General features: G+C 41.4%; 1 protein-coding gene and 1 non-coding gene across 18 annotated transcripts in view; one reads left to right on the top strand and one right to left on the bottom strand.

Annotated features, from left to right (window-relative positions):
• The window catches only part of Nuak (Nuak family kinase), a 44,162-nt gene that overhangs the window by 5,300 nt on the left and 11,292 nt on the right, over positions 1–27,570 (bottom strand). For 2 of the 17 annotated variants that reach the window (NM_001382098.1, NM_001382102.1), the window contains 11 exon segments: positions 3,416–3,534; positions 4,577–4,719; positions 4,793–4,922; positions 5,271–5,399; positions 5,471–5,728; positions 6,059–6,434; positions 8,850–9,974; positions 10,455–11,052; positions 11,114–11,331; positions 11,396–11,595; positions 11,716–12,068. In NM_001382098.1, the coding sequence (NP_001369002.1) occupies positions 3,416–3,534; positions 4,577–4,719; positions 4,793–4,922; positions 5,271–5,399; positions 5,471–5,728; positions 6,059–6,434; positions 8,850–9,974; positions 10,455–11,052; positions 11,114–11,331; positions 11,396–11,595; positions 11,716–11,921 (3,502 nt within the window). In that variant the 5' untranslated portion in view covers positions 11,922–12,068. 17 annotated transcript variants of the gene reach the window in all.
• On the top strand, positions 25,033–25,114 carry tRNA:Ser-GCT-2-1 (transfer RNA:Serine-GCT 2-1). The gene has a single exon. It is a non-coding gene; the product is annotated as a tRNA-Ser (tRNA).

Raw genomic sequence — 27,570 nt, 5'->3', positions numbered from 1 at the left:
ATGGCGAGTGCAATGATTGATTGATTGACTGCCCCACTTCATCAGCCCCAGAGATCTGAAAACTTTTCTCCTTTTTTGTTTTGGCAACCAAAAGAATTACTTTTCAGAGACGCAATCAAAGCGGAGAAGCTTTAACTCGAACACTTAACAAACTTGCAGGATGTAGGATTACAAATATCCAACAAAGGTTAACAAAATCAAAAAACAACTGGGATTAGCTTACGTGCAGGAATACGAAAACGGGCGGTAACAAAAATGCTGGTCAATTTGGATTTCATGTTTTATTTCACTTGGTGTTGGTATAAAAATAGTTTCATATATTATGGTTCTTCGGATTAAGTGTTTAGTTCTCGGTTATCAGTTTTTGGGTATTCAGTTTTCATCTACCGATTTTAGTAATAGATATTAAGTAAAAGTATTGCTTAGTTGGTATGCTTGAAGCTTTTGCGCCAGAGGAATTGCTTGACTGAGGCGAATGGATTTGAGTAAAAATGACTGGAGTATGAGTAACTCGTTGAGGTTTAAAATTAATTTTAAAATCAAAATCACAATAATACAATATTCATTGTACTGAGGGAATGTGGTTGCGCTACTGCTGCCTTAAATAAAAATTACACGGTTTTCCATTCAATTTTAAAAAATATAATAACAGTTAAAAGTCGAATTCCAGCTGCTCGGCTGGCTGGCTGGCGCAGTTAATTAAAAAGTTTTTCAATTAAATAGCAAAAGTGAAAACAAGTATTTAAACAACGAACAGATATGCTAATCGAATTTTGGCAACATAAAAAATGGAACTTGTTTTTTTGGGCAGTCTAATAGGAGCAGCACCACCCAGCCACCTACACATCCACCCACTTGGTGGCTTCGCTTATGGCTTCCTTGGGCCTTCGGTTGCGGTGGCGGTGATGGTGGCGGTGGTGCTACTGCTAGTGGTTTTGGCCAGCTGGGGTGTGGTTGTGGTTATGGCCGGGATGATTGTTGGCGGTCTGCTCCTGCCGTTGGCGTTTGCGTTGTTACTGCTGCAATTGCTGTTGGTGGTGGTCGTAGTGGTTATTGTTAGCTGCTTCGGTACTCCGGCAACGGCTACGGCCACCGTTTTGGCCGTGGTCGTGGCCGTGGCGTAATGGCCCGGATGCGATTTGTTGGCGGTTCTGAACGGACTCTGGTTAATGGTTATAACATGCTTTGTGGGCGTGGTAGTAGTAGTTAAAGTAGTTAAACCAACTGTAAACGAAAGTAAGTACAAAACGTGTGTAAACGGCCAATAATAAAATCATTATTTGTAATACATCGAATCATTGGCTGGTGAATTGAATTGCAAATCACTTAAGTAACACTCTATTAACTACGATTTACTACGGAGATGGCATTTGGTCATGACTTTCGGGTTAGGATTTCTCTACGGTATGGAATGATGATGAACGTAATAAGTTTGATTAGTAGCTGAGAGAGAGAGAGTTTCAGTTCTGTACATTATCGTATTCAAAGTTTTGGACATTTTTTTCTTGGGTTCTTGGCCCCATCAACTCTGTTTCACATCAAAAGAGATTGTCGTTTGGGATCACAATTACAAATTATTCGATTTACAATTTATCCAAAAAAAGCCCAGAACTCAGATATTTGTTTTTGTTTTTTTTTTTACAATTTTTTTTTAGTGCCAAGTTAGTTGTTGGTTGGTTGGTTTTTAGCTGGTTTGTTGGTTGGCGGTTTTTTAACAGCGTGGACAGAGTCAACTACATTGAGAAGCTTTGGGTGTGTTGGTAGGTTGGTGCGCATGTATTTGTATTGGCAGGTATGTGTGTGCGTGTGAGCTTAGTGGTGTTAAACAAATAAACTTCTTGTACAACACAAATTTTGGTTTTAATTTCGTTTACTGATTATTCGGCTTTTGGCATTTTCAGGCTCAAATTTTGTTTGTAACTAATAAAAAACATCAAAAAATAAGAAGAACTGGGAAAATCAACTTGAAACTTTGTCTTTGGTTTTTGGGTTAGCGCATTAGAAAACTTGTAGTTCGTTTGTTTGTTTGTTGTTGGTGAGGGATAGATATATATATCAAGAAATATATATATATATATATTTGTATATAACGAGTTGGTAAAACTAAAACAAATTTAAGGTAGCGGGGCCATTTGCATAAAAAACTGTACAACAATTAATTTACCAAAGAAAGTTTATATCGAACAATTCTTTTGGTTGCGAAAACAAAATCTCAGTGGTCACCTCAAATAAAATAAGAAAAGGTTTTGTCTTCTTTCGTTTTTTTTTTTATTGTCATCTATGTGGCTGTTCTCACTGCAAAACGTAGTAAAGTTATTAGGTGTTGGTTTCATTCGCTTTAGTTTATTCATTGTTAACAATAAGTACAATCTTCTCAGGTCGTCATCAACATTTTCATTCTCATTTTCATCATCATCTCAGTTCGCATAACAACATTTAGGTCAAGGGTTAAGCCTGATTCGGGTTCGCCATACATGAATATATATATTCCTTGAGCGTTTCTCTATATGTTACTGCGCTGGCATACAGAACTTTGAATACGATTTGATTACACTTTTATTGACTTAACAAAATCTTGGCTCTTCCTTGCTTTGTAACTTTATTTCATCATCATTGCATGAGTGCAGAACAAAAATTTGAAAGGCAAATTATAAACGGGGGTAAATAATAATAAATAAATAAATAGTGCATAAGTTAAAGGAGGAAGTGGGGTGGACTTTGCCTCTTATGTAGAGCAATAAATAGATTTAGGTTTGTAAGCGTCAGCGGCATTATGGGTTAATAACAAAAGAGTGGTGTTCTAAGACAGACAGCATTTAGATTATATAGTTATAGATAGTTCACTTGATAGAGATAGATATAGAGTGAATATTGATATAGATTGAATTATGCTATTAAGAACTGTGCGCGCACACAAAACAGTAAATCAAATAAATATAGTCTTCAACGGAAATAATGGTTTGTCATTGTTTAAGTATTAATTGGCATTTTCACTTGATAATTACAGTAGACACTTATGATTAATCGATGTGTATTTCTTGTTTGGCTATTGTTTTATCTGGATTTGTGGGACAATATAAGGTTTAGACTAATTAGACAAGGTAATTCACTTGATCGGTGTGATCTGTGATCTGTGTTCAGTTGATTGTTTGTTTTGTTTAGCAGACATCAAAAACTACTTGAAATAAAACAGGTTTAAGTATACGATATAGGCATATTGAAATTGAAAGTACTCTTAATTACGTAGCATACGTTGCAGCGCTTTTCTTTAGTTCTACTATTTGTTTTTCTTTTCTTTTTTTGTTTGTCTGTGTGGCTTCATCGTTGCGGCATCAGATCGCCGGCACTTTTCCGGCACTGAATGGCGTGTCTCACTACTGATCTAGGTATTTACTCTTTATTCTGTGATATTCACCTCTTGGCAGAGTGGCCCCCGTGCGCGAGAACATCGATTCCATGTCGCTGCCCAGATCCCGGGACATGCTGTGCCGCCACGGAGCTCCCAGTCCGCTGCTGTTGCTGCTGTTCAGGCGGCTGTAAAGGATATCAGATAGATGGAAACGGTTGGACACAGGTGAGAACAATGCATCAGGGAATTCACTGCTAATCGAACTTTCTGCCGAGGGACTTGCACATTACACACGCTACGCTACGTTACACGTTGCCAACTTACAGGCAGCATTGGGGGGCGTGGCCCAGCCAACGACGCAGCCGCTCCGTAATGTCCAAGGCCCTCAGCCAGCGCTCCCCGCACCTAGAAGGAGGAGGAGGTGCAGGAGCAGGTGAGAGATAGCCAGGTATAGGGCGCAATGGATGAATGGATGGATTGATGGATTGATGGATGGTGGTTAAATTGTGCGAGGCTGATGTGTGATTTAGGATGGTTTAAAGGCAGCATACAGTAAGTTTTATTACCAAATTTAATCGCAAAAGAAGGACAAGCCTTTTAAATGATATTGATTTTAAAATCAGCTAAATTCATGAATATTATAAGAAGCTCATCAATCTTAGACAATCGTTTAAATTTGGTCATCGGTCACACTGTATTTTTAGCATGGGGTTAAAAGCTCTTGACCAATTAAAAAGTCGTTTCGAGCCTTGGTACTTACACTTTCTTCTTCTCGACCGTTTCGCTATAGGTATAACTAACTTGAGATCTAAGCACACTTTGCGGATAATTAGTTTAAGCATGGTTGGTGAGTTTTTTGTTTAAATTGTTAGATGGAAGGCATGTGGAGGGCAGCATGTAAGAAATGGACAACAAATTTGCAGTTAATGTTGGTGGATGGAGTTAAAGCAGTCATTCAATGGTTAGGCTAGGACTTAAAGCTGAATAGCAGATCGCACTCGTCTTTGGCCAACAGAAGCCGGCTCTTAGTCAACTCACTTTCCGGCAGAGTCAGCTCCAGCTGAATTTAATGAAATTATTAACTAGAGCCAGTGCCGTGACACGTTTGCATAAGTTGACTAACTGACTGGCAGCCGGCTGGATGGCAATCAACTTTCAGTGGCCACTCCAACTCCAACTCCGGTCCACTTCAACCTCAATTCCCCACCGTTGCGGGGGTACACTCACCTGGCAAAGGGACTGCCCGGGCTCCAGAATGGACTGTGACTTTGGGCCTGCCGCGAAATGTCCGTGAGCAGGCGACTAGAATGGCTGGGGAATCCGGCCGTCAGGTCACTGTTGACATTCAGGCGATTCGTCAGGGCCCGCACCTAGAAGTGGGCAAAGGAGGATGGGATCCCGATGAGAGATGGGCCACATTATGGCAGACAGATGACGTCTTACCCGCTGCAGCAAAGTCGAGAACAGATTCTCCGCCGTGAGTATCTCGAAGCCATCATCGTCGTCATCGTCCTCCTCGTTGGAGCTTTGCGAATCGTTGTCTTGACTAATTTTCTTGACAGGTCTTGAGCTTCTGCGGGTGTGTCAAATAGGAGAAAAAGAAGATTTGCATAAGGATGAGAATAACCGAATCAAACGGCAGTCAAGGAGGCTGCGAGGATTCAATTTAGCAATCCTGTTACGTATTCATGCCATGCACTCAAAGAAAAAGTATTACAATAACTATAAATATATTTCTATATATCTGTTCAAATTAAAGATATTTTACTTTTAATTGAATAACTATAATCAATTATTGAAAATATTTAATCCCAATTGGTTTGAGATATTTGAAAACGAATACAATTTCCCTTAACGCAGGCCAGAGGAAAAGCTATCTGATAAAGATAGGGATAATCGGAAGTTAAGAATGTTGGCAAACCTGAGTCGGTGCGGAGTGAAGCGCGCCTCCTCCTCGGCTCCTCCGCTGACGCCATCCCGGGTTATCGACGTGGTGCGCATCTTTTGGAATGGCGAGCCCTCATCGAAGCCTGCCTCGCTTAACAGTGAGCTGCATACGAAATGAAATTTCAGTCAGGAAAACTGCACAGGCCAAGCGAAACTTAAACTTTAAAGCCTTACCCAATGCGACGGGAAGGACGCAGGCGGGTGAACGTGGAGCGGCTGCTGGTGGTGTGGCTCGATTCCGATGGCTCCACGCTGCGTTCCCGGGGCGTAATGAAGCCGCCTCCCTCGACGGCAATCGGGATGATAAACTCCCGCGGACTCTTCTTGATGGGCTGCGAGGTGCTCGTAATGGTGGCCTGCGACATGTTCGTGGCCGTGGTTGTCCCCTCAGACTCGGATTCCACCGTCGACTGCCGTGACAGCGAGCCGGAACTGCAAAAGGTCATGAAACATGCATAATCAATCATAAGCTTACAACAGGAAATTAAGGCGTTGATTTAGTATTTAAAGCGTATATGAATAAATTTTCAATTTCGATCATATTTAACAATTTTAGCAGTCTTCTCTCATCTCTACATATATTTAACTTTAAGCAAACGGTACCGAATCAAATGGGAAGTCATACGAGAACTGTAAGCCTGAACCCCTTAATTTGGACGCCCATTTAAGCAATTACATCGAATTTTCTTTACGAGGCGAGAGTGAGGAATAAAGGCAATAAAGTGGGAATTATATGACCATCGTCTCTTATTCCGTACTCACCGCGTGGTTGTGTTGGAACTGGTTCGCCCATAGGCATGCTGCGTGGGCGGTCGCTGGATGGTGATGACGTGCTCCTTGGGCTCCAGACTAGTGGCCCTCGCCTGCAGCGTTGTCTTGATGGGACTGTAGGGGATGGGGCCCTCGCGGGGCGGGGCACTGCGCAGATCGGCCACCGGATGTTGCATCTCGGTGCTGAATCGCATGGCCGGCTGGGGTGGGGCTCCTTGTTCCGGGATTCGCGGCTTAATGTCCAGCTGAACCTCCGCCTTGGCGTTAATCTTGCGACGCGGCAGGGTGGCCGATTTCAGGGTAATCGAAGCCGTCGATGTCTTCACCGCTCCGGGAGGAGTTGGCGGTCCTTCTGCACCCGGTGAAGCTGCAGATTAAAGAGTATAACAATTACTTGAAGTTAATCGAATCGAATATATATACGTGGTGAATGGTGCAAGAGGAACAAGTAAGCAATTAAAGCATCAGTAACAGTAAGAGAACACAACAATAGTAACATGTCATTGAGGCCAAAGGAATGCAGTTCGAGGGTTAAGGCGCGCCTAAGTGTTTTTAGGGGGTTAAGCCGAGACTACTACTTGAAAGTCAGAACAACAACGAGCACGAACAACAACGACTGCAACAGCAGCAGCAGCAACATCAACTTCAACAACGAGAACTACAACCACACATCGAGAACAAACAACGTCCAAGGGAAAAGGTAGAGCCAAAGATTTGGGTTTTTTCCGCTTTTGAATTGTTGGATAGGGAAAAGCCAGGAGTACCAAGCCAGGATAATTACTAACTGATTAACCTTGGACTTTTTCCCAAGGTCAGCCAGTGTTCATATAGCAAAGGGAGCGGAAAAAATACAAATAATCGAGGAACGCAACAGGAAACGGAAATGGATTGAGTGGATTGCTTCGGTTTTTTTTTTTTTTTTTTTTGTAGCAGGCACACAGCACAAAGCACATGTTTTTTGTTGTTGGTTGTATTGGTTTCGGATACGGATACGGATTCGGTGGGGTTTCTGTTTTTTGGAGCCGCTGCCAAGACTTACATTTCAGCCACATAGCCACAGGCAAGGCACATGTAGCACTGGCACTGGTATTGGCATTGGTATTGAGTGTGTCTTGAGCTTGATTATGATTAAATGGTCTCGTGCGCGAATTGACATTGTAATTGACATAAGGCATCGTGTTGCAGTTGCCTATGTTGCTGCTGTTGCATCTGCTGTTGCTGCTGCTGCCGCCGCTGGCACCGCTGTTGCTGTTGCCTCCATAGTTGTTGCTGTTGGCTTGGGCGGCGTAGGCGTGGCTGGCGGCATTTTGTGGCGATGGAGGCGGCGTGAATGGGCAACTTTGCTTCTGGTCCTCCTGACAACGCTGCTGATATTGCTGCTGCAGCATCTTGAAGGGACTACTCTGACTTTGTGGCGGCTGAAAAATGCTGGCCGTGCTGTAGGATGCCTGCGGTTGCCAGGTGGCTGGCCTTCGATTTGCTGGCTGATTATTGGGACTGGGCAGTCCACCTCCGAAAATCCGTTGTTGTATCGTTTGCTTGGCCACAGCCAATGCATTCGGTGATATTAGCACTGGCGGTGCCGTTTGGGGTCCAGAAATCGGTGGCGATGTTGCTGCGGTGCCCGGTGATGTGGCCCCCGAATAGCCCATAAAACTGCTGCCACTCTGTGCGCGTTTGGGTGCATTGTTCACTGTCGCACCACTTGCTCCAACAGCACCACCCATGCCATTGCCAAAGCCGTTGCCGATGCCATAAAACGGTGTTGGCCTGCGTATCACTAAAATTAAGATGATGAGTCAATGAATATGATGAGCATGTATGGCAGGATAGGGTGGATCGATCAGTACAAAAAAATTTGCGGAAATTCTAACAATACTCTTTAAATTTCTCCGTTTACATTACATTAAATCATATTTTACACAAGGAAATTGAAACATAAATCGTGATGAAGTTTATCTTTAAGAAATTTAAATATGAAGTAAAGACATAAATTTGAATACAGTCTTAATTTTCGTTGATAATAATAATATGACTTTTAATATTTTTTTAAATAATTTTCTTTTAAATATTTAAATTCATACGAATCGATCCACCCCAAAACAATGAGGTAGTCAGCACAAGAGGGAACGAAAGACAAAAGACAGGTGAGTTCGATGAAGATGATGATGATGACGAGTGTATATTTTGCTTGAGGATTTCATTTTCTTTTTTTTTTTTGGCTTTATGGATTGGCCAAGCGAAATTGCAAATTGGAAAGGAGGATTCGCTTCGATTTGTTGGCTCTTCAGATGAAGTTCGGTGAGTGTGAGCAGGAGATTATATTCCAAAAGCCAAATATAATCCATGCAGCACTCGGCTTGCAAAACGTTCACATACACATTGAAAATGGAAAGGAATTAAATATATATGCCAAAGTAAATATAGAAAACAAGACGATGACACCAGGTCTTGGGCAAGTACAAGTCAAACGGTAGTTCTAGTTAAGTTCTAAACAAACACTAAACTAAAACATACTGTACGTTTTGGAATTAAAAACTGATTTTTAAATAAGAATTATGGATTCAATAGTGTAAATTCGGATCAATAATAAGTCTTTGTTGGTTTTCACACTTAATGGCGTTTGACTTGCACCCTGACGCACAACCAGATCCTGGATACTAGTGCTAAGTAATGCTAGTAGTCAACTTGTAAGCGCTGCGTGGTTTAGCTTAACTTAGGTACGGATATCATTATCACTAGAATCACTAGTCTTAGAATCTATCATGCCAATAGCACTCACCTGGTTGTATGGCATTTCCGATTATGGCGCGGGCGTTCTTCAACTTACGCTCGCGCTCCTGCTGAGTAGCCGGTTCACTGACGCCAATGGTCTCCGTTTGGGCACACAACTGGTCCACCTCCTTGCTGGACTCGTTTTGTGCCTGGAGCAGCAAGGCAATGGAGTTCTCCATGGAGCGGCGAGCCTCGTCCAGCGAAATAGAGGCCACAGAGTTCTTGGAATCGCTGCCCTCTAGCGATTGGGCCACCACTGGCGATGGTGGCGGGGTGCTTAAGGTTTCGGCTTCCTGGGCGGCCGCTGCAGCTGCTGCAACCTGCTCCTGAGCCCTTAATTCACCGGGCGTAGGTCCCTCTGCAGCCGGTGGATTGGTGGCCTTCTTCTCGAACTCCTTCTTAAAACTGCCCACACTGACACCCGGTATGCTGAGCTTCTTGGGTTTTTCGGGAGGTGCTGCAGCAACTGGTGGCGGTGGCTGGAACTTCTCTGCAGTTTCTAGGATTCGCGATTTCCGACGCTCCGCATTGAATTTATTCAGTGTGGACTCATCCTGCAAGCTGCACTTGCGGACGAAGGGTGGAGGGGCCACTGCGCTCACCGGCGCTGCGGCCTTGGAGGCACTTTCATTGATGGCATTTACCAGATCCGCGGTCTTGTGCTTGTTCACAAACTTCTTGATCACTTTGGTGGCATCCTTTTCCTCAGGAGTTTCAACAACGGCATCCAGTTTTCCCCTGGTGGGCTGGCGAGCAACAGGTGTGGGTGCCGGTGGTGCAGGGGCTGGAGTTGTGGCGGTGCCCATCAGCAGATCGCAAATATCACCCACCGCTTGCATGTCTTTCTGGGAGTAACTGGGAACAGGAACCTCCTCGGGTATATTGGCAATCGTCTCCGCCTCCATGAGCGTAGCTTGCGGTTCGATGATGGTCGGTGGCGCTTCAGTCAGTGGTGCACCATCCTTGCTGATCACAAACGAGCTATTGGCCGGCTTCTCCTTCTTTTTGGCTGTAGTTCCGGCTGCATTCTCCGTAGAAACAGTGGGCTGCAGTTTCCTCTTCGTCTGCACCGGACTCTGGGCGGGGGTTATGGTCCTGGTGGGTGAGGGCATCAAGGCGGCTTCTCCTCCAGCTGGAAACACGAAACAGACAGAGAAAGAGAGAGAGAGAGAAAGGGTGGCGTGGTTTAATGAGTTTGGTTAAATGACTTTAGTTTCATATGGTTTAGTACACTCGCAAGTGATGGGATTATGTGGTTGGATTTCGGTTCCAGGAGTAGGATCAGTTAGTGGGTATAGGTCGGTTGGTGTTGGTGTGTATTGGGCAGCCAGTTAGTCTCCATTTATATACACAATAGGGTGGAATGATTTGATGGACCATAGTCTGCACAAGATTGTAATCTATGAAGTCTTCTGAGATCTTCAATTAAACAATCAAACAACACTTGAATTTAATCCCATAGATTGCACATTTGTTATGTCCGCCCAAATCGATCCAACCTATTACAGAAGCATATATGCGCGGGTTGCTGCACTGGGACTTCTATCTCACACACTGGGGACCACTCAAGCGATTTCAGAAGCGTCAAGCAGGAGAATGGACATCGACTCACCGGCCACCATGTCCAGGATGCGACGTTCCGCCTCCGTGTTCGGCGGTCCCATGTCCCGGATCGAGCCCACCGAATGCGAGCGAGGAACGCGTTCATTGGCCGCCGCCTTGGCAGCAGCTGCTCCCTCCGCCGATGGCACCACCAACTGATCCGCGGTGATTGTGGCTGGCGTAAGGGAAAGCAGGACATCCAATCGCACTGGGGTCTGATTGGCCAGATCCTCGGCCAGATCCAGACAGGACACATTATCGTTCTCGTTGACCCACCAGTGCGAGCAGATTTGCTCGATACTGGCCCGTTTCCTCGGACACACGGTCAGCATGTCCCGGATGAGAGTAGAGGCTCGCGAAGGTTTCCTTGGCTCGTAGTAATCACCCTGGCTGATCTGCTTCACCAGTCGCTTGAAATTGGACCCATCGAAGGGCATAGAGCCGTAGACCAGCGTGTAGAGCAGCACGCCCAGTGACCAGCAGTCCACCTCGGGTCCCTGGTATGGTGTGCCTTCCACAATTTCCGGCGAGGCATAGAGTGGGGAACCGCAAAAGGTGCCCAGCAGTCGCTGGTCATCAAACACATTCGACAACCCAAAATCAGCAATCTATAGAAGGTACATTTTTATAATTATACTATATTTATTATTATTTTTAAGTTCTTCTTACCTTAGCATTGCCCTTCTCGTCCAGCAGGATGTTCTCCAGCTTGAGATCGCGATGGCAGATCTTGTGCTTGTGACAGTAGTAGACGGCGGTGGCCACCTGGCGGAAGATGCGTCTCGCCTCCTCCTCGGTGAGAACCTTCCTTTCAGACAGATAGTCGTAGAGCTCGCCGCCAGCGGCAAATTCCATGACTAGCACCATTTTCTCACGATTCTCAAATACTGCAAGTGTTTAGGCATTCAATTTGTATCTATGTATATTTAAGCTGTGCTTAAACTCAATTACCTTCGTAGATGTGGATGATGTTGGGATGATGCACTGAGCTCATAATCTGCACCTCGCGACGGATGCGCACCAAATCCGCCTCGGCCTCGATCTTGCACTTCTTGATGGTTTTGATAGCCACCTCCTGGCCGGTTTCCTTATTAATACCTAACTGCACCTTGCCGTAAGTGCCTTGTCCTAGTTTCTTAATAATATCAAATCTGCAGGGAAGATAATTAAAATTAAATAAATTCATACAGGTATTCACTAAGTCAAGAATCCACTGCATATTAATAGTTCAAAACTTTAATATGGACTCAATTAATTCAGGGGCCACTTTCCTTTGTCGCAACTTCTTGCGGTGATTGTTCATTTTGACATTGCCCGTGTTGGCGATGCCGCTCATGATGTTGTCTATCTGATCCTGCGGTATTCCCGAAGGATGCGCCAGACTGTTCCCGGTGGCATCAAGGCCAGTTGGGGCAGCGGCTTCCGCTCCTCCCGCCGCTCCATTGGGCGCCGTTCCATCGGGTTTGCTTATCACCATTTCTGTGGATATGGATGTGACTGCAGATCTGTCTAAGATTATGGTGCCCGTGACTGGTACTGCTACTGTTTTCCGGGCTGAATATGGGGTTGGGGCTGGGACTGGGTCTGATGTCGAGGCTGCTCCACTAACAGCCGATGCAAATTACTGCAAGAGACGGAGAGGAGACAAGAGATGGGAAATCCGTTAGTAAGCTGAGCCATACACTCGGACAGCCCTCATCCATCAAACGTTCAATCAAATGGGCAATCAATTAATTATCCACGAGGCGAGTGAGTGGGTGAAGCGAAGGCAATCGCTCTTGCAACTGACATATGTAAGGGTAGAATCAGCTTCAAAGTTGCTGGCAAATTTGGCTGCGCTTTTCCCTGGGGCTGACTGGCATAAAAGGACGAGAGCCACCGAAAATCTACACTCGACCCAGTTTTTAATTATGCCCCAGCAAGGATGCACGATTTCGAGGACTCAGTTGCACCGAAAGATACTGTGGAACAAGGTAGTGTTCATTTTGGGCCACCATATTTACCGCGCAGTGTCATAAATTTTTAATTTGTTTATAAATGTTGTCTTGAGCAATATTTTATCAAAATATATACACATTTTTCAGGGCTTGCTTTTGATGAGATGCCAAAAGCAGTCAGTAAACGACTTTCAAGGTAACTATACTTTCAAGGTAAGGAATTTTGAAGATGAACAGATATTTGGACTTGCTTTCAAATTCTGAATTTTTAAAATAATTTCAAGATTCTACAGATATCATTTCATTGTTTCAATGGGGAAATCTTTAGAAATGCCAAACAAAATAATCCACCAAGTTGGCTCGCATCCGGTAGACTCTCCTTGAAGGTCCACCAAGTGTCTGGCTTAAAGTGGTCACTTGTGATGCCACCACCTAACCGCCATCTCCTCCTCCGTTGCGGGTATTGTGCTGCCTGGATGTGGATTGCGATGCTATTAGAGAACTAATCTATCAGCATTGTGGAGCAGTTGCAGTAGTGCAACTATGAGGACTTGCCTGCTCTTAAGCTGCAGCATTTTGTCTCTGACAGTTATGACCGACCGACTGGCAAGGCAAGTCTAAGGGTAACCCCCAATAAATATGCTCGAGGTGGAGGAGGAGGTAAGACAGGCGACCGAGTTACAGATGCGAACAGATAGAAGCCACTCTAGGGTCTCCCCTTTAGCTGGCATCGTTCCAATTATAAATGTGCACTTGATGGCTAGTAAATTAAAGTGTAACCACAACAGAAACCCAGGCAGCCGGGGGCCATCTGCGGATGCGAAGTTGGGCACGAGCCACCATCACCGCCACCACCGCCTTCGACAATAACAATGCCTGGCTGCAATTGTATCTTAAAGATACGATTACATAGATGCATAACAAATGCGCGAGGCACGCGTGCAGCTCCCCCTACCCCCCCCCCCCCCGCAATCACTTACTTCTCACACATATAAATAAAATAATCTCTACACGCAATTGTATGGCCAGCACCCTCTTATAGAGAAACAAAAAAAAATATCAATTTAAATGTGATGATGTTATTCTATAAATCGGAAAGCTATAAAACTTTATGCACTAACTAAAAGATTAACTCATAATTGTTTTTAATTTACGAAGAATATTGTAGAATATATTGTAGAATAGTGAATGATTTTCAAACCCCATAAACCCAAAGATTTTAGAGATGTGAGCAACTAATGTGCTCAGATTGTTCAGATCTTTTTCGCAGTGCACGAGAAAAGGGAGAGTAGCACTGATTCTGATTTTGGTATTATATATCTTGGGCATGTGTGTTTGGGTAAAGCCAAAGCCAAATCCAAAATCAAAATCAGGGCAACGAACAGTTTTCAAAGTGCGCTGAACTCAGCGCTCGCCATTTGCCGTTTGCGCGATGCCTTCAATTTCGCATCTGCAAGATACAATAACATTGCGAGGCGTCCAGTCCTTGCTATTTATTTATTTTTTTCTACTTTTTTTCCTACTTTTTGGCACTCAGACAGCACATGTCATTGAGCAGGCAGCGAAACAACTAACTATGCGAATGCGATGAGGATGGCACCCGGTAGAGATAAACACGAGTGGAGACGGCGACCACGCCCCCCATTCCACCGCTCGACGCCCCCTTTCCTGGCAGTCAGAAGTTGTTGAAATATCTGCGCTTGCTTTTCCGTCAGTTTGGAATTTCTTGCATCGCTGTCGTTTTCGTAAAGGGAAAATATTTTCTTATATTTCTTTCACTTCTACTTTTCTTCTGTTTTATTTGTTGTTGCTGCTACTGCTGCTGCTGTTTTCGACAGGAATAGCAACAATAAATTCCATCCAGATAGGCAATGTAAATATGCAAATGAGAATGTTTTTCTGGGTCAAGTCAAGTGCGACATTTTGGCCAAGTTATTTCTGGGACTGTCTCAAAATATTTGATGTTTCCCGGTCCACTGGAATTCCTTGCGAGCGATCCAATCTAGCCAAGCGGTAAATTCATCATATAATCGAGAATAATAACAGAAATTAATGGGCGGCCATAAAGCGATGATGAAAAATCGTGTTGGACAGAGAGAAATAAAATAAATGCAATGACATAATTGAATTCAAGCTTCAATGTCATTGGGTGGCTGAAAAGTGGGTGGTAAGCGAACGTAAGTAGTGACAGCACAGGAACAAAGGACAAACATATCGAATATATATATATACATATGCAGAATGACAAATTATTTGTGTTTTAAGAGAATTCCGCACAGACTCGCAAAATGGAAATTCAAATGCCAGTAAATCAATTTCAATGCAATTGTCTGCAAAATTAAATGAATTTCCCTGTTGATAAAACTGATGGGCCTTAATTGAATAGCATTAATGACAACTCCTAGGTGAAACGTTGATGCTCAAGGGTTCAATGCAATCAATTGAATAAAATTTAATTTAATAAAAACATGTACAAGCACATGCAACAATATATATGAAAAATTTATCAAAGTAAAAACGCATTTAATAAATCTTACAATTTTCAATTGGATGCAAACTAAATTTTGTTTATATTTGGATGGAATGCATTCATTTGTATATAGAGCTAAGCAGATATAAAATATTTTTTATACATTAGATTAATTATACTAATTGACTGTGTTAATCCAATCATAAATAATTTTTGAAATGTATGTAAATGTATATATAGGCATACGAATTGAAACGTGAATGGAATGCCAAGTATTTAGACAAAGTAAAATCTGCGAAAACAAAAATCTCTGTGGTCTGTTGACCTCTTCATATATCAAACAAATTACATTAATTTATTGCATTAGAATAAACATCTTCACTGCCAAACAACATTTTCGTCTCTACAAATCGGGTAATTAAAACAAAAGCAAGCCGAAAATACAACGAGAAAACGAATTTATGTTTTCTAAAGTCTAATAAATAATACACATACAAATATATATATACAATACATATGTATCTGCATGACAGTCTCCTTCAGCAATTAAGGCGAATAATGTCGGGCAATGTGAAGTGTCAATAAGTCAAAAAGTGCCCGTTCAATGAACGTAGAACAGCGAAGCAGACAGTCCAACAAATGCCAACCCAAATCAACATCAGCATTAATTGCGTTAAATAAATCGCATGATTTATTGTTTCTGCTCATCTAAATATTCCTGTGAATCTGGCGATAATATTTATACAATTTATCAAAGCGCCAGACAGTGAAAACTGGCAGTCGAAAATAAGTTAAGTTGAAGGTCCTCGGGGTTCAGTGGTTCAACTTGGCTCATAAGAGCATAAAGCATAAGGCAAGCGGAAAAAATAGACTAAATAAAAAGATCGGGCAAATAATTAAAACGTTGGAAAAAAGGAAGGGAAAAAATTTAAACGTATAGCAAAACAGTTCTCTGTTCGCGTAATTTTTCCTTTTCGCTTTTGTTAATGCCACGGGCTAAACACAAGCCAAACATAAGGCGAAAAAATAAAAATGTTAAATAAAATAAGAGCGCCAGCGAAAGGAACAAGACATGTCAAGCATTTCCTTTGCTTGCACGAAAGTTGGCTAACACACACACACAAACACACACACAGACAGAGTTGTTGGCTAGCACCCACACACCCGCAAAACCGGAATACCCACCCACACAAACAAACCGCCATATGCTGAACAACTGAACAACTGAAAAACTGAAACTTTTCTAGCTGGCTGGTGGAAACAAAAATTTAACGCTCGGCTCTTTATGCCGGCGCCCGAAAGAGCTGCAGGCCAAAAGTTTTCATTTACTCTAGCTTCCCCCACACGAAAATGGCCAACGTACTCACTACCAAAAGCATCTGCGAACGGCAAATGATGAATTCCGCTCAAAGTGTCCCCACGGAAAACCTAATATTTGCAAATTGGAACCGAATACGAGAAAAGTTTACATTAGACGATGCCAAAACTGCAGAACTGCAGAACAGCTGAATAATGAGCTCTAAAATTGGAATAGCCACGATAAATATACGGATTGAGATAAATTCCGCTCAAAACGCCTACCCATTAGACTATATAAGGCCATTAATAATGGTGATTAGTTTCGATAGCTTTTCCTATTAAAGGATGGAATTATTCAATTTATTATTATATTATAAGCAATAGATAATCTGAGACAATATTTAGCTGGCTACTTAATTGTTATTACTTTAAAGTAGCTAACTCTTTTAAATTTATTTATGTAACATTTTATTGTTTACATTTTTCTATATCAAACTTTTTGTGATTGCAAGAAAAGACTACAATTATAAGCTCTTTCTCCGTTAACTTTGTTTGAGTTATGCAAAATGTACATAGAAGCGAGCTCATTGCAAAATATTTGTGCGCTTTGTTGTCAACTGTCGTCATAGAATAGAATGATGCAAATTTTGATATTTTTGCTCCGCACTTTCCCTGTCCGAGAATGTTGAATCTTGAATCTCGAACCTCGAATCTCCTCCCAGTTTTTCGTTGTTTTGGTTGCGTTGCCTTTGCTTTCGCCACTGCCATCGTCGCCTTTTGTTTGACACTTGAGTTGTGACATTGTTGCCATGGCCAGGTTCGTTGTCGTTTGTCTGCCAGTATCTCCGTGTCCGTTCGTCTGTCCACTTTCACGGATATTGCATTTGACAAACTATAGTGAAATAAATGCCCTGCCTAATTGCCATTTGGGGCAGGTGGTAAAAGGCGTTGGTGATGTTCAAGTTTGTTTACTGACAGACAGCCAACAAACCAACCGGCCAAGGAGCTTAATTACAAGCGACCGAACAGGTTGATTGGATATTAATGAGGTCATAAATCTTGGGCACAGGATGCCTGGCTATTCGATTACCTTCTAACAAGGAAAGTACGGCAGTAATCATTATGTTTAAGCTGCCGTGTTTGGCTTACAAATTTAATGCATTATTTTGCATTTGCATTACAAATACATACATACATATATGCTTACTATTTTGTTAGTATATATGTACATATGTATATGTATGCTCTCTTGGCTCGTATTAAATTCAATTAGCTGTGGCATAATGATGTACTTAAGCCAAGTTAATTCCAACCGGCGTATACGTAATGTTTTTCTGGAACTGAAGCTTTGGCTTCTTCTTTGTGCAATATTCAAGTGCCACCCACACTCACACACAGACAGGAAAAATCTGGCGAAGCGGAAAATTGGAAGAGCAAGAGGAGAGGTGAACTTTGGGAAAAACCGGAGGAGGAAATATCATGATATAAGTTGAATTAATTACCATTAGCATGCAATGCAATTCAATTTCGCTAATTTGCAAGATCTAATTTGTGTATAAGGCGGAAACTTGTAATATTTTGTCGGTTTTTCCGCATTTTCTTTTCGTTAGCGGCATTAGTGCAGCGGCGAGAGATGAAAAATTCCTCGAGAGCATCGACAAACGAAGACGTCGCCGTATTTAAAGTCTCGTATCTCTGCACAAACCAGCAAGAAAACAAAATTAAAAGAAATTTTTATAAATAACTTTTAGCTAACACGCAAGAGGAATTTTTATTTGAGCAAAAGACCAGAAAAGCAGCAGTTCAACAGCATCGCAGCAGTTGAAACAAAAAGTAAAAGCAGCCAAGAGAGGCAGCGACTAGAAGACATACCCCAAAAACTAAATAGCATAGATAGGATAGGGATTGATGGTTTAGTTAGGGATCGAGAAAGACCAAGACCACAGTCGTAACTCTTTTTTGATTTCAAACCAGAATCTGAAACCCGAAATATGTGCGCATCTGAAATAAGGAAAATTTTTCCTCTACTAAAGATTGTAGTAGCCACGATTTGCTGAGTTTCCTCGTTCCTCGTATATATGGTATTTTTCGGGATAATATTATTATAGATACACACCGAGATACTCGCTATCTCTTACATTTTTCTCACTTTTATGGCCGCTTTTCTTATTGCAATTTCTCATGACCAGCTCACACACAATCACACACAAAATTTCACATTTTTACATTTCGTCAAATTTGAAAAATGGTTTTCCCTCTACTACCACCATATGTAGTATAAATTTTCAAGTATATATATTTATACCATGGACTATCTTCTGTGCACATATATGTAGAATATCTATAGGTATTTTTGGGTATACATATGTGTGTATATATTCGGTATATATACAATATAATTCGCGCACTGGCCTTTAGACGCCTTGCTCGCGTTGCTCTATGCGCTCGACTGAAAATTTTTCTTCGAATTTTCCCAACGAAAATATAGAAATCCGCTGAATATCGCCGCTTGCCGGTGTGCTCTTCGGGGCCCATTGTTATCCTAAAAATAAATGCACTATTCTCTCCGCAAATGCCGAATCTCTCTTTTTCCCGATCTCTATCTCTATCTCTATCTATGCCTCATCCCCAAACGGCATAACACCAACTCTGTCCCCTCTTTTCTCTCACGTGCGACGAATCCTCCGATTTTCGAGCGAGTCGCGTGCCATAATGGAGCGGCATTATGTGTGAACCGAACCGATCGCAATCACGATCACTGCACACAGATATTGTGGTGTCTATAAGACTTTGTATTTATACGCGTGTGCTAGTGCACATGCATGCGTTTGTATGTATATTGTATATATGTATATTTAGGTATATAAGTCATGTAAACAGCTGCTCGAGGGCGGGGGCATTGGCAAATGAGCCATTGATTTATTTAGATATAATTTCCTCATTGCTCTATCTTTGCTTATACAAACAATTTGGCTGACATATTTGCAAAGGTCATGGGGATTGTTTAAAATTACAATAAATATTTTCTGATTCCTTTTGTTTAACTAGTATATAATAATTAGTACAACAAGAAAAGCGATATATATATATAAATTTTCAGTTATTTAGACTAATAAAGTAGAATTTCATTTCTGGAAATTCTCATCTATAGCTTTTCACAATTCCGTTGATTGTAAACACAAATGAATGCTAAATTCCTTTTGAGCACCCAACACATCTTACTTCATGGGCAACTTCAGTGTTTGCTCAGGTAATTTTATGTGCATGCCCCAGACACACTTTGGCCAGAGTCTAACATTCTTTTGGCCCTAATACGGACCGGTAAGAGCTGGAGTAGTGGAATGCCAACAAATGGATGGGAAGACCTGCTGCGTCCCGTTCATCCATCAGGCCGAAGTTGCTTGGCATTGCTCAATGCTCAGCTGGGTGGCCAACAACATTAATCAACAGAGTCGGAAGCATGTAAACACGCTCACCGAAACCCAGTAGCTTTGGCTAGAGCTGGAACCATGTTTGGGCCCATATATATAGTACCATGCCTATCCATCTGGAGAGTACCCTATTCCTACGCTTCCCTGTCACTGACTCTAATACTGCGGCTTTGACTGGATTCGTGGCTTGAAATGAGCCTACACTACGCAAAAAAAAATCCAAAATTAGTTTTTAACCCAAGAGAAAGTCATCAATAGTATTGAGTAAATATCATTTACAGAAATTCATTGAATATGTACGAAAGATCGAATTTTATCCACAAAATCGTTTGATTACCAACAATTTTTTTTTGCAAGTGCATATCTAGTTGGCATTTGCATATGGCAGGGCGTGCAAAATATTTCAAAGCTTATCAGCGCTGGACAAACAACCGGCTAGAAATGCCTCAGACCACGATGATGGCAACGGTGATGGCGATGATGATGATGATGACGATAGTGTGGGCCCAACAGCATAACTGCATTATATAACCTTTTAAATGCCTGTTCAAACATTAAATATTGCATTATGCCAAGTTTATCACCTTTTAGTCGAAGGCAGGGCAAATATTTGCCCGACTCAAAGTGGGTAGACCATATTCCCGTTCCCAATCCCGTGTTTCCGTTGAGGAAGCGACCGAGAAATGGAGCAAGCTGACGATCCTAGTCCGGGTAATGTAATTGGAAGGCTATGGCCGTCGTCGGACTGGGAAGCACATGGTTCACCCGGTGGCAGTCGCCGGGCAGACAAATAGACACCAGACAGGCAGTAAGTCAAACCTTAATAGCATCAAGTGAGCTTATATAATTTCCGCACGCCATTTTTACTCGCACTATTATGACACTGGTATAAGTGTATAATGGAATAAGAAGTGGGTGCCTCGAAATAGGCAAAAATAGTGATTTTAAGGAGGCTTACGCAACCTTACTAAATTAAAGTATGCAAGCTACAAAATTTAGGAGTAGCAAAACCTTTTTCAGTACAATTTTATCGTCCAACTTCTTATATAGTCATAAGAAGGACAGTCAACTTTACGAATATACTTTTTAAATAAGAAAATTTGTTGTCGAAAAGCAAACTTATTTCTCCGAGTACTGGTAAATATTTAATGTGAGTTCGGGTGGTGGACTTAGGTGTGTGCATGTGCCATCAAATGATCGACCTAGTTAAGACCTTGCCTTGCCTCGTTTACGCCTCATGTCTGCACTTGGCGCATGCAACAGCAAAAAGTCACTCAAAAAAAAAAAAAAAAAAAAAAACTGAGGAAAAAAGGAAAGTGCAAAACTTGCATGCCAAAAACGTCGCCAACAAAAATAAAAAGAAAGACAAGTGAAATCAGAGTGTGGGCGGAGTCGGAAAATCAGGAAAGGGGGTGTCGAACCATGTGCGTGCCTGCATTTCGGGTTGCCTTATAAATAAACGCGACATTGCTGGAATTTTGTTTGTGTGCCAACTTCAACCGGAAATGCCATTTTCGCTGACTGCTCAACTTTTTGTTGGTTCAATAACGCCCGCGGGGAATAAAACAGGAACTTTCTATACATATACAGTACGTATACGTAATATTTGCGTACAACATACGCGTGCATACGAGTGGATTGAAGGTGCCCATAAATCGCAAACTTTCGCTTGAATCGACAGCGCATACTTAAAATAGTTTACCATGAAAGTGCCAAGCGATGATTAAAAACGCAACTTGTATGAATTGCAAAAGTTTACCCCACTTTGATCCCCGTACTTGTACACCGTTTCCATCTGAACTTCTAGTTATGCTCTTTTTTGGCTCACACTTGGGTGTTAAGTCGCGTGAAATCACCAATGAAGTTTCTTTCTATATTGCGATAATCTTTGGAAAATATTCAATTTTAATAGATTAGTTTCTTAGAAACTTTTAAAGTTAATAAGGAGACTGATGTTTTAAGACTTTTCCATCTCGTTGTTGTTCACTTTAAAGCACATGCATTTTTCAGTTGCTCCTTTGACAAGTAGTGCAGATACCTTTTACCTTTTGCAGCCAAAGTAAATTCCTTTTGCATTACTCTTTTCCGAACTTTTATTTCATGTCACACCTGCATTCATTTCATTGCACGGGGCAAATTTGCTTGCACCTGAATAGGAAATGGGTGGCCAGGCGTCTAAAAGGACGCAATAGCTACAAAATGTCCTTTTCACTTCATCTGAGAGTATCTGAGAGTGTGTGTGTTTGTGTGTGGGTGTTAGCCAGCTTGTGTGGGCCCTTTAAGCTGTGCGTAATTGACTTTGCATGACGTTGAGATAAGCTTTAGTTATTCCGGCTAATTGTCAGGGAGACAGAGTGCGATAATTGCATTTCTTTTGGAAAATTAGAATGACGACATCAAGAGTAAATAGCCTGCAAGAAGAAAAATAAAGTGACTAGTGGGTGCTAGCGATTGCAGTTTGTGCCGTGAGCTGTATAATTATTTTGTGATTTGCTCACTTAATTACACAAGTAAGCCACTCTGCCGAGAGCAACAACAAACATTCACAACAACAACATTATCAACATAAGCAACATCAACAATCTCGGTTTTCGCTCATTTACTTAATTGAGTTGTCGTTGGCATTGTCGTTGTTGCCTGTTTCTTTTGTGGCCAAGTTGGCGGACCAGGCCAAAACGGCCCAACTAAAGGGGGCGTGGCACAGGGCGTTGCGGTCGACTGCTGTTATTGTTGCTGTGTTGCTTGTGGCATAATTTACGGTCGTAATTGTCGCACATCGTGGCGTTGGCGCGGCTTTTGTTTTTGTTTCCATGCCTCCACGGCTTTCTGTTCGAGTCTCCACTGTACGGTTGACACATGTTGAGAGTCACGCGCTTCACTTGACGCAAATTGCTTGCGGCAACCACTTAATCAGCAACATTTTGCACTCCTTTCGGCCAAGACAAGAGTGCCGGTGCCCAGAACAATTGCACACACACCAACTGCCGTGCACGTGGCGTATACGTAATGTTCGCAAAAGGACTTGTGCTGAGATGTTGTTTTAGGGGCCTACTTGAATTTGGCACGGATTTTGCGAAGGGTCTTGTTCTTTAGGCCTAATTGCAATCGGTAAGAAGAGTCATTAGGTTGGCACAGTGAACTATGCACTTACCATAACAAATGGATATTTATAGAAATATCTGTGTATATATATTAAGCAAAAACGAATGTTCTTCTTATCATTAAAATCAACCGTTTTTTTTTTTTGCCAAAATAATACGCTTTACAGCTGCGAAACGCACTGCGCATATATATGTTACCACTTCCGACTTGTGCCAACTTTGCCTGCTTTTGTAGCGCGTTCACATATTTATGCGTTTTATTCATGAATTTTTTTTTTGCCTGGAAAATTATTTTCAGTTAGTGTAAAAAGCTTTTGATTTAGAGCCAACCGTAGTGCAATAAAATGCTCGCATCCAGCGCAAAATATTCTGTAATAAAAATGTGTTTATTTCGGCCAGCTACAGCGAAAAGGCCAACAAACAATGGTCGAAACATAAAATCGCTTCCTAGATTCGGGCGCCGCATGTCCGACCAAAAAGTGCGACAAACATTAATAAAAAGTTTTCAGTGCGCACCCCAAAAAAAATTGTTATTTTTTTTTCCTTTCCTATAAAGTTTTATGGAGTCATGGAGCGAAATATTGGTTTACTTTTACGATGCAATAAATATATATGTTTCACTTATTCCCCCAAAAATTATACGAAGTGGTGGAAAGGGGGGGGGGGGGAAAGAGGGAGAGCGGAAGAAACTCTCGTTAATTGGAAAAGTTTTTAAGCTAGGAATTGATTTTGCATGCATCATTGATAAAATTCCTCATTAATTCGGAGCTGTCGGAAAATGCAAATGCACTTTCCCCGCCAAATGCTTCTAGCCAATTAGTTAAGCAATTTGCGTGTGTATTGCATTTCTTGAGCTTTCTTCTGCGTGACAAATGTTGCTCGTTGCGTTTGTTCATTAATTTCGACATTTAAATGAATGTGCGCAAAAATGACAAACTGTCGGAGGGCTTATATCGTAGCAACCGACCCAAAAAACAGACGAAAAACAACCCACCGCCCATAGCCCACCGCCCACTTTCGAAGGTCGCCGGCATTTCTTGTCACTTGTCGCTTCGTGGCCGCTCGAAAAAGCTGGCACACTTTTTTAATTGTTGCCATCTTATTTTTTATTCACCGACCGCTGTCCACTTTCGACGCATTGAGGCTGCTCTGTGGGCCAGGCCCATAAAAGTGCGCCGAAACAAACCGAAAAATTAATTTAACTGCTCATTTTTTGTTCTGTTTCTGGGCAGAGTTCTGCTACTTTAAGCGCTTTTACCCATTAAATTGAAGCGCAGACTGCGTGACTCAAGAGAGGGCGGCTAGGCGGCTATGGCCAGGGGTGGGCGTGGCACACGCCAAAGAGACTCATGTAATTAAAATGCATTTTCAACTTTTGTTTTGTTCTGGCCTTCCCAAGAGTTTCTTCCCGGGAAAAGGATTCGTGGCAGGTGGCGATGGTGGAGCAGTTTGGGTGGATATTCTGGGCAAAGGCGCAGTTTAGCAACTGTTGTTGCCATTTTGTTAGTTTTTTGTGTGTTTGTGCCAGAAGTGCTTTTTAGAGGAAAAAAAAACATAAACTTATATAAGAACTTAATAAAAACATTCAGCGAAATGCTGCCTTTTTGCAGCCTTAAAGTGAATTGTGGGGAATTTCCAGATATTTGATTTTAAATACATCATCAGCTATTTCACACAAAGGAGGAAAATAAATAAAACTTTCTTTTGACTCAGCTTAATTTTTTTGTTAAAAATTCGAAAGAAAATATATCCAACTTTATTCACTCTCCCCCTTGGAAATTACTCTTCGCTTCAAGTGTGCATAATTTGCAAATTCGCCCAGACAAATAAACAGTAATTAAATGCACACACAAAAAGAAAATTAAATATAAACCCACAAGTGAAAGAAGAGCAGCTGCAGCAGGGAATATAGCACTCAAAAATTTGCAAATAAATTAGACAAGCGAGTGGCAGTGAAATTTCAAATGCAAAACGATGCATGGCAATGCGTGTGGGCGTTACCAAAAAAAAAAAAAAAAAAATGAAAAACCCTTACATTCCCCCAAATCTGCACCATACCATGACAAGAAGAAAAATCCAAACCTAGCCAACAAACTGTCAGTTGTTCATTTTCATTTCGACAGTTTTCTGTATTTAGTTATCCCATGCATTTGCAACTAAAACCACAGAGAAAAAAATGCAATGAATTGGCTTGAGTTGCAATAGCAGATGCAGAAAGCAATTTGTAGAATATTTTCCTATTTATATACGCATTTATTATTTGCCGAATTTAAACTTTTATGGCTTTAAGCTGGTGATTTAAATGACTTCTATGTTAATATTAACCCTTTTATATGGCGATAAATCACATGACGAGGTGGCCGAGAGGTTAAGGCGTTGGACTGCTAATCCAATGTGCTCTGCACGCGTGGGTTCGAATCCCATCCTCGTCGATCCTTTTTTTTCACTTGTATAGATATTACCAAGTACGCAAATCAAAATGTTAACACTATTGCACATTTGTTAGTGTTTATTTGATAAATTAATGATTCATTATTCCGTTGCAGAGCGATGAGTTCATGAAATAAATTGCAACTCTGAACACATTTTAGCCCTTTTCATTTTAGCTGTCATCAATTACAAAAAATTATTCGCTTTAATTAAGCAAAAAGCTTATAAAGTAATCTGACCCAGAGGATATACATTCAGACAGGTTCGTTGCTCTCTTGATTTTAGTAGGCTTGGCTTATCTCTAATTAAATTATTCATATGCTGTAATAGTATATTTCAACTGATGTTTATTATAGATGGATGAAAAGCTTTAGGAATGTATCTATAAAAATGATGTGAGGCCCCCAAATTTGAACCAGCTTTAATAGGTCCTTGTTCCTTTGGAGATAGCTGTGGTTTTATTACCCTTATTGGATTACGTTATTAATGCACTTAACGCTGCCTTTTTGCATAAATTTAATATTCGACGCATTATTAATTGACTCACGCCGGAAAATGGGGAAAAGCCAACAGCTGTGGCCGCTGGCCTAGTAAATTATGATTAAACCTACCCACACACTTACATTAACCCATATGCAAGTGTGGCATTTGTATGTGTATACATAATGGATATGTATATGCAATTAATGGTGATGGTGTGTGGTTAGAAGGGGTTTAACGCAGCTCAGCCGCAACCTTAATGCAGCTAAGAGCGTTTACCCCACGGAAGTTAATTTAAATTGGAGACTGTGAAAAATGATTCCGTTACAGACTTTTCTCAACGGAAATTCGTGGCTCTTTTGTACGGATTTCAAAGAAAAAGTAGTTGTTATTTAAAGTTTAAGCACGCACTTTCACCAGTTTCGCTGAACATAAAATATACGGTAACGAAAACTACATTAAATAATAATCAAACTTATATCATTTTACAGTATCGTATTTCTCTCATTTCTAAAATGAGTAAAAGAACAGATTTTATTATTGCAAGCGGTGTGTATGTGATATTTTGCCTATCAACTTTTCTTCTACTTTTCCAGAATTTCACGTTATAAAAAATTCTTTCAGATTATTGCCTTAGGAATTTATTGAACGTCAAGCTGCATTTGGCTCGACACAACGTCGATTGTTCAGCCAACTATCGTGGATCATTGTAAAACGCTGTCAATTTCGAGAAATTTTTCAATCTATAAATTTAAAATGACTAAACGGATAAATATTGCATGTCAAAGCCTTTTTCCGAACCCCTCCCTCAATCCGAGCGATTGTTCAACCATTTTGGCAATCAAAATCCATCTATAGCTGGCCTGAATTTTAGGCATACAAAAGCAAAGCAAAAAAGAAAAAAACAATCGCTTAGAACAATAGAACTTCACCCATTTGCATTCTACCCCTGGCTTTATGCGTTTCGTATTTTCGATTTATTTTGGCCAAAAGGCATTCAGTAAAGTGGAACCAAAACAAATGGCTCAATACTTCACATTGAAATATGTTAATTATCAAAAACTTGCTGTTGAAGCATCACGATTCGGATTAATCTCGGAAAAAATCTTTGTTCTTGTTCCAACTGCGAAATCAAAGCAACGAAACTATCTCGTAAAACTATTTCAACAGCCGTAATAATAGGAACAACAAAGAGAAATGACAACAAAACAGCTAAATGTACGACATTTAGCTTACAAGAAGCAGGCAAAGGCTAAAATTACAATTGATGGGGTTTACCCACAGCTAAAATGGAGTGTGTAAGGCTGCACTGAGAACATTTGTCGTGCCAAAGTGCATAACAATACATAAGTTATGCTTTTAATTAAAGCAAAATCCTATTTATGTTATACACTCTTGGAAAATAATGCACTTATTTGTATCTATTGCTGCATTCCTTGCTAATACTAACTTTTTTACGTTACGTTTTCGTTTAAAAATTTAGATTTTCTCCAGTGTTTTGGGAATAACAAGCGAAAGAGTGGAGACCACAGAGACAACAAGCAATTTTCATATTTTTGGCGCAACGAAAACGCAGGAAACGGGAAGCAGAGTCCAGAGATGGAGATAGAGACAGCAACAGGGGCGGGGAAAGAGACGGCGACAGAGGCGGAGAACAAAAGGACCAGAAGCCATTGCCCATGGCGGAAGAAAGTGGCAGAATGGTTAGCAAACTGGGAGTGGGGATTCAGACGAGTGGCAGTGGAAAAAGCGAATTCTTGTCGCCCGACAACATTATTTCGGCTATTTTGTATACCCTTGTTGCCCTGGGGGCTTGTCGTTTACATGCATCGATGAACTCTGACCTTATATACCACTCGGCATGCCTAGTCCTTGCATTTGATACTGTTTATGTGACTGACTCTTGAACAATTGTCATAAGTAACAAAAAAATTAATTACATTGAAAAAATTGTCTATTTGACTTCTCAATAATTTCT

Source organism: Drosophila melanogaster, chromosome 3R, assembly GCF_000001215.4.
Source record: "Drosophila melanogaster chromosome 3R".
In the NCBI taxonomy this organism is placed as follows: Eukaryota; Metazoa; Arthropoda; class Insecta; order Diptera; family Drosophilidae; genus Drosophila; species Drosophila melanogaster.
This window is presented reverse-complemented; position numbering and strand designations above follow the sequence as displayed.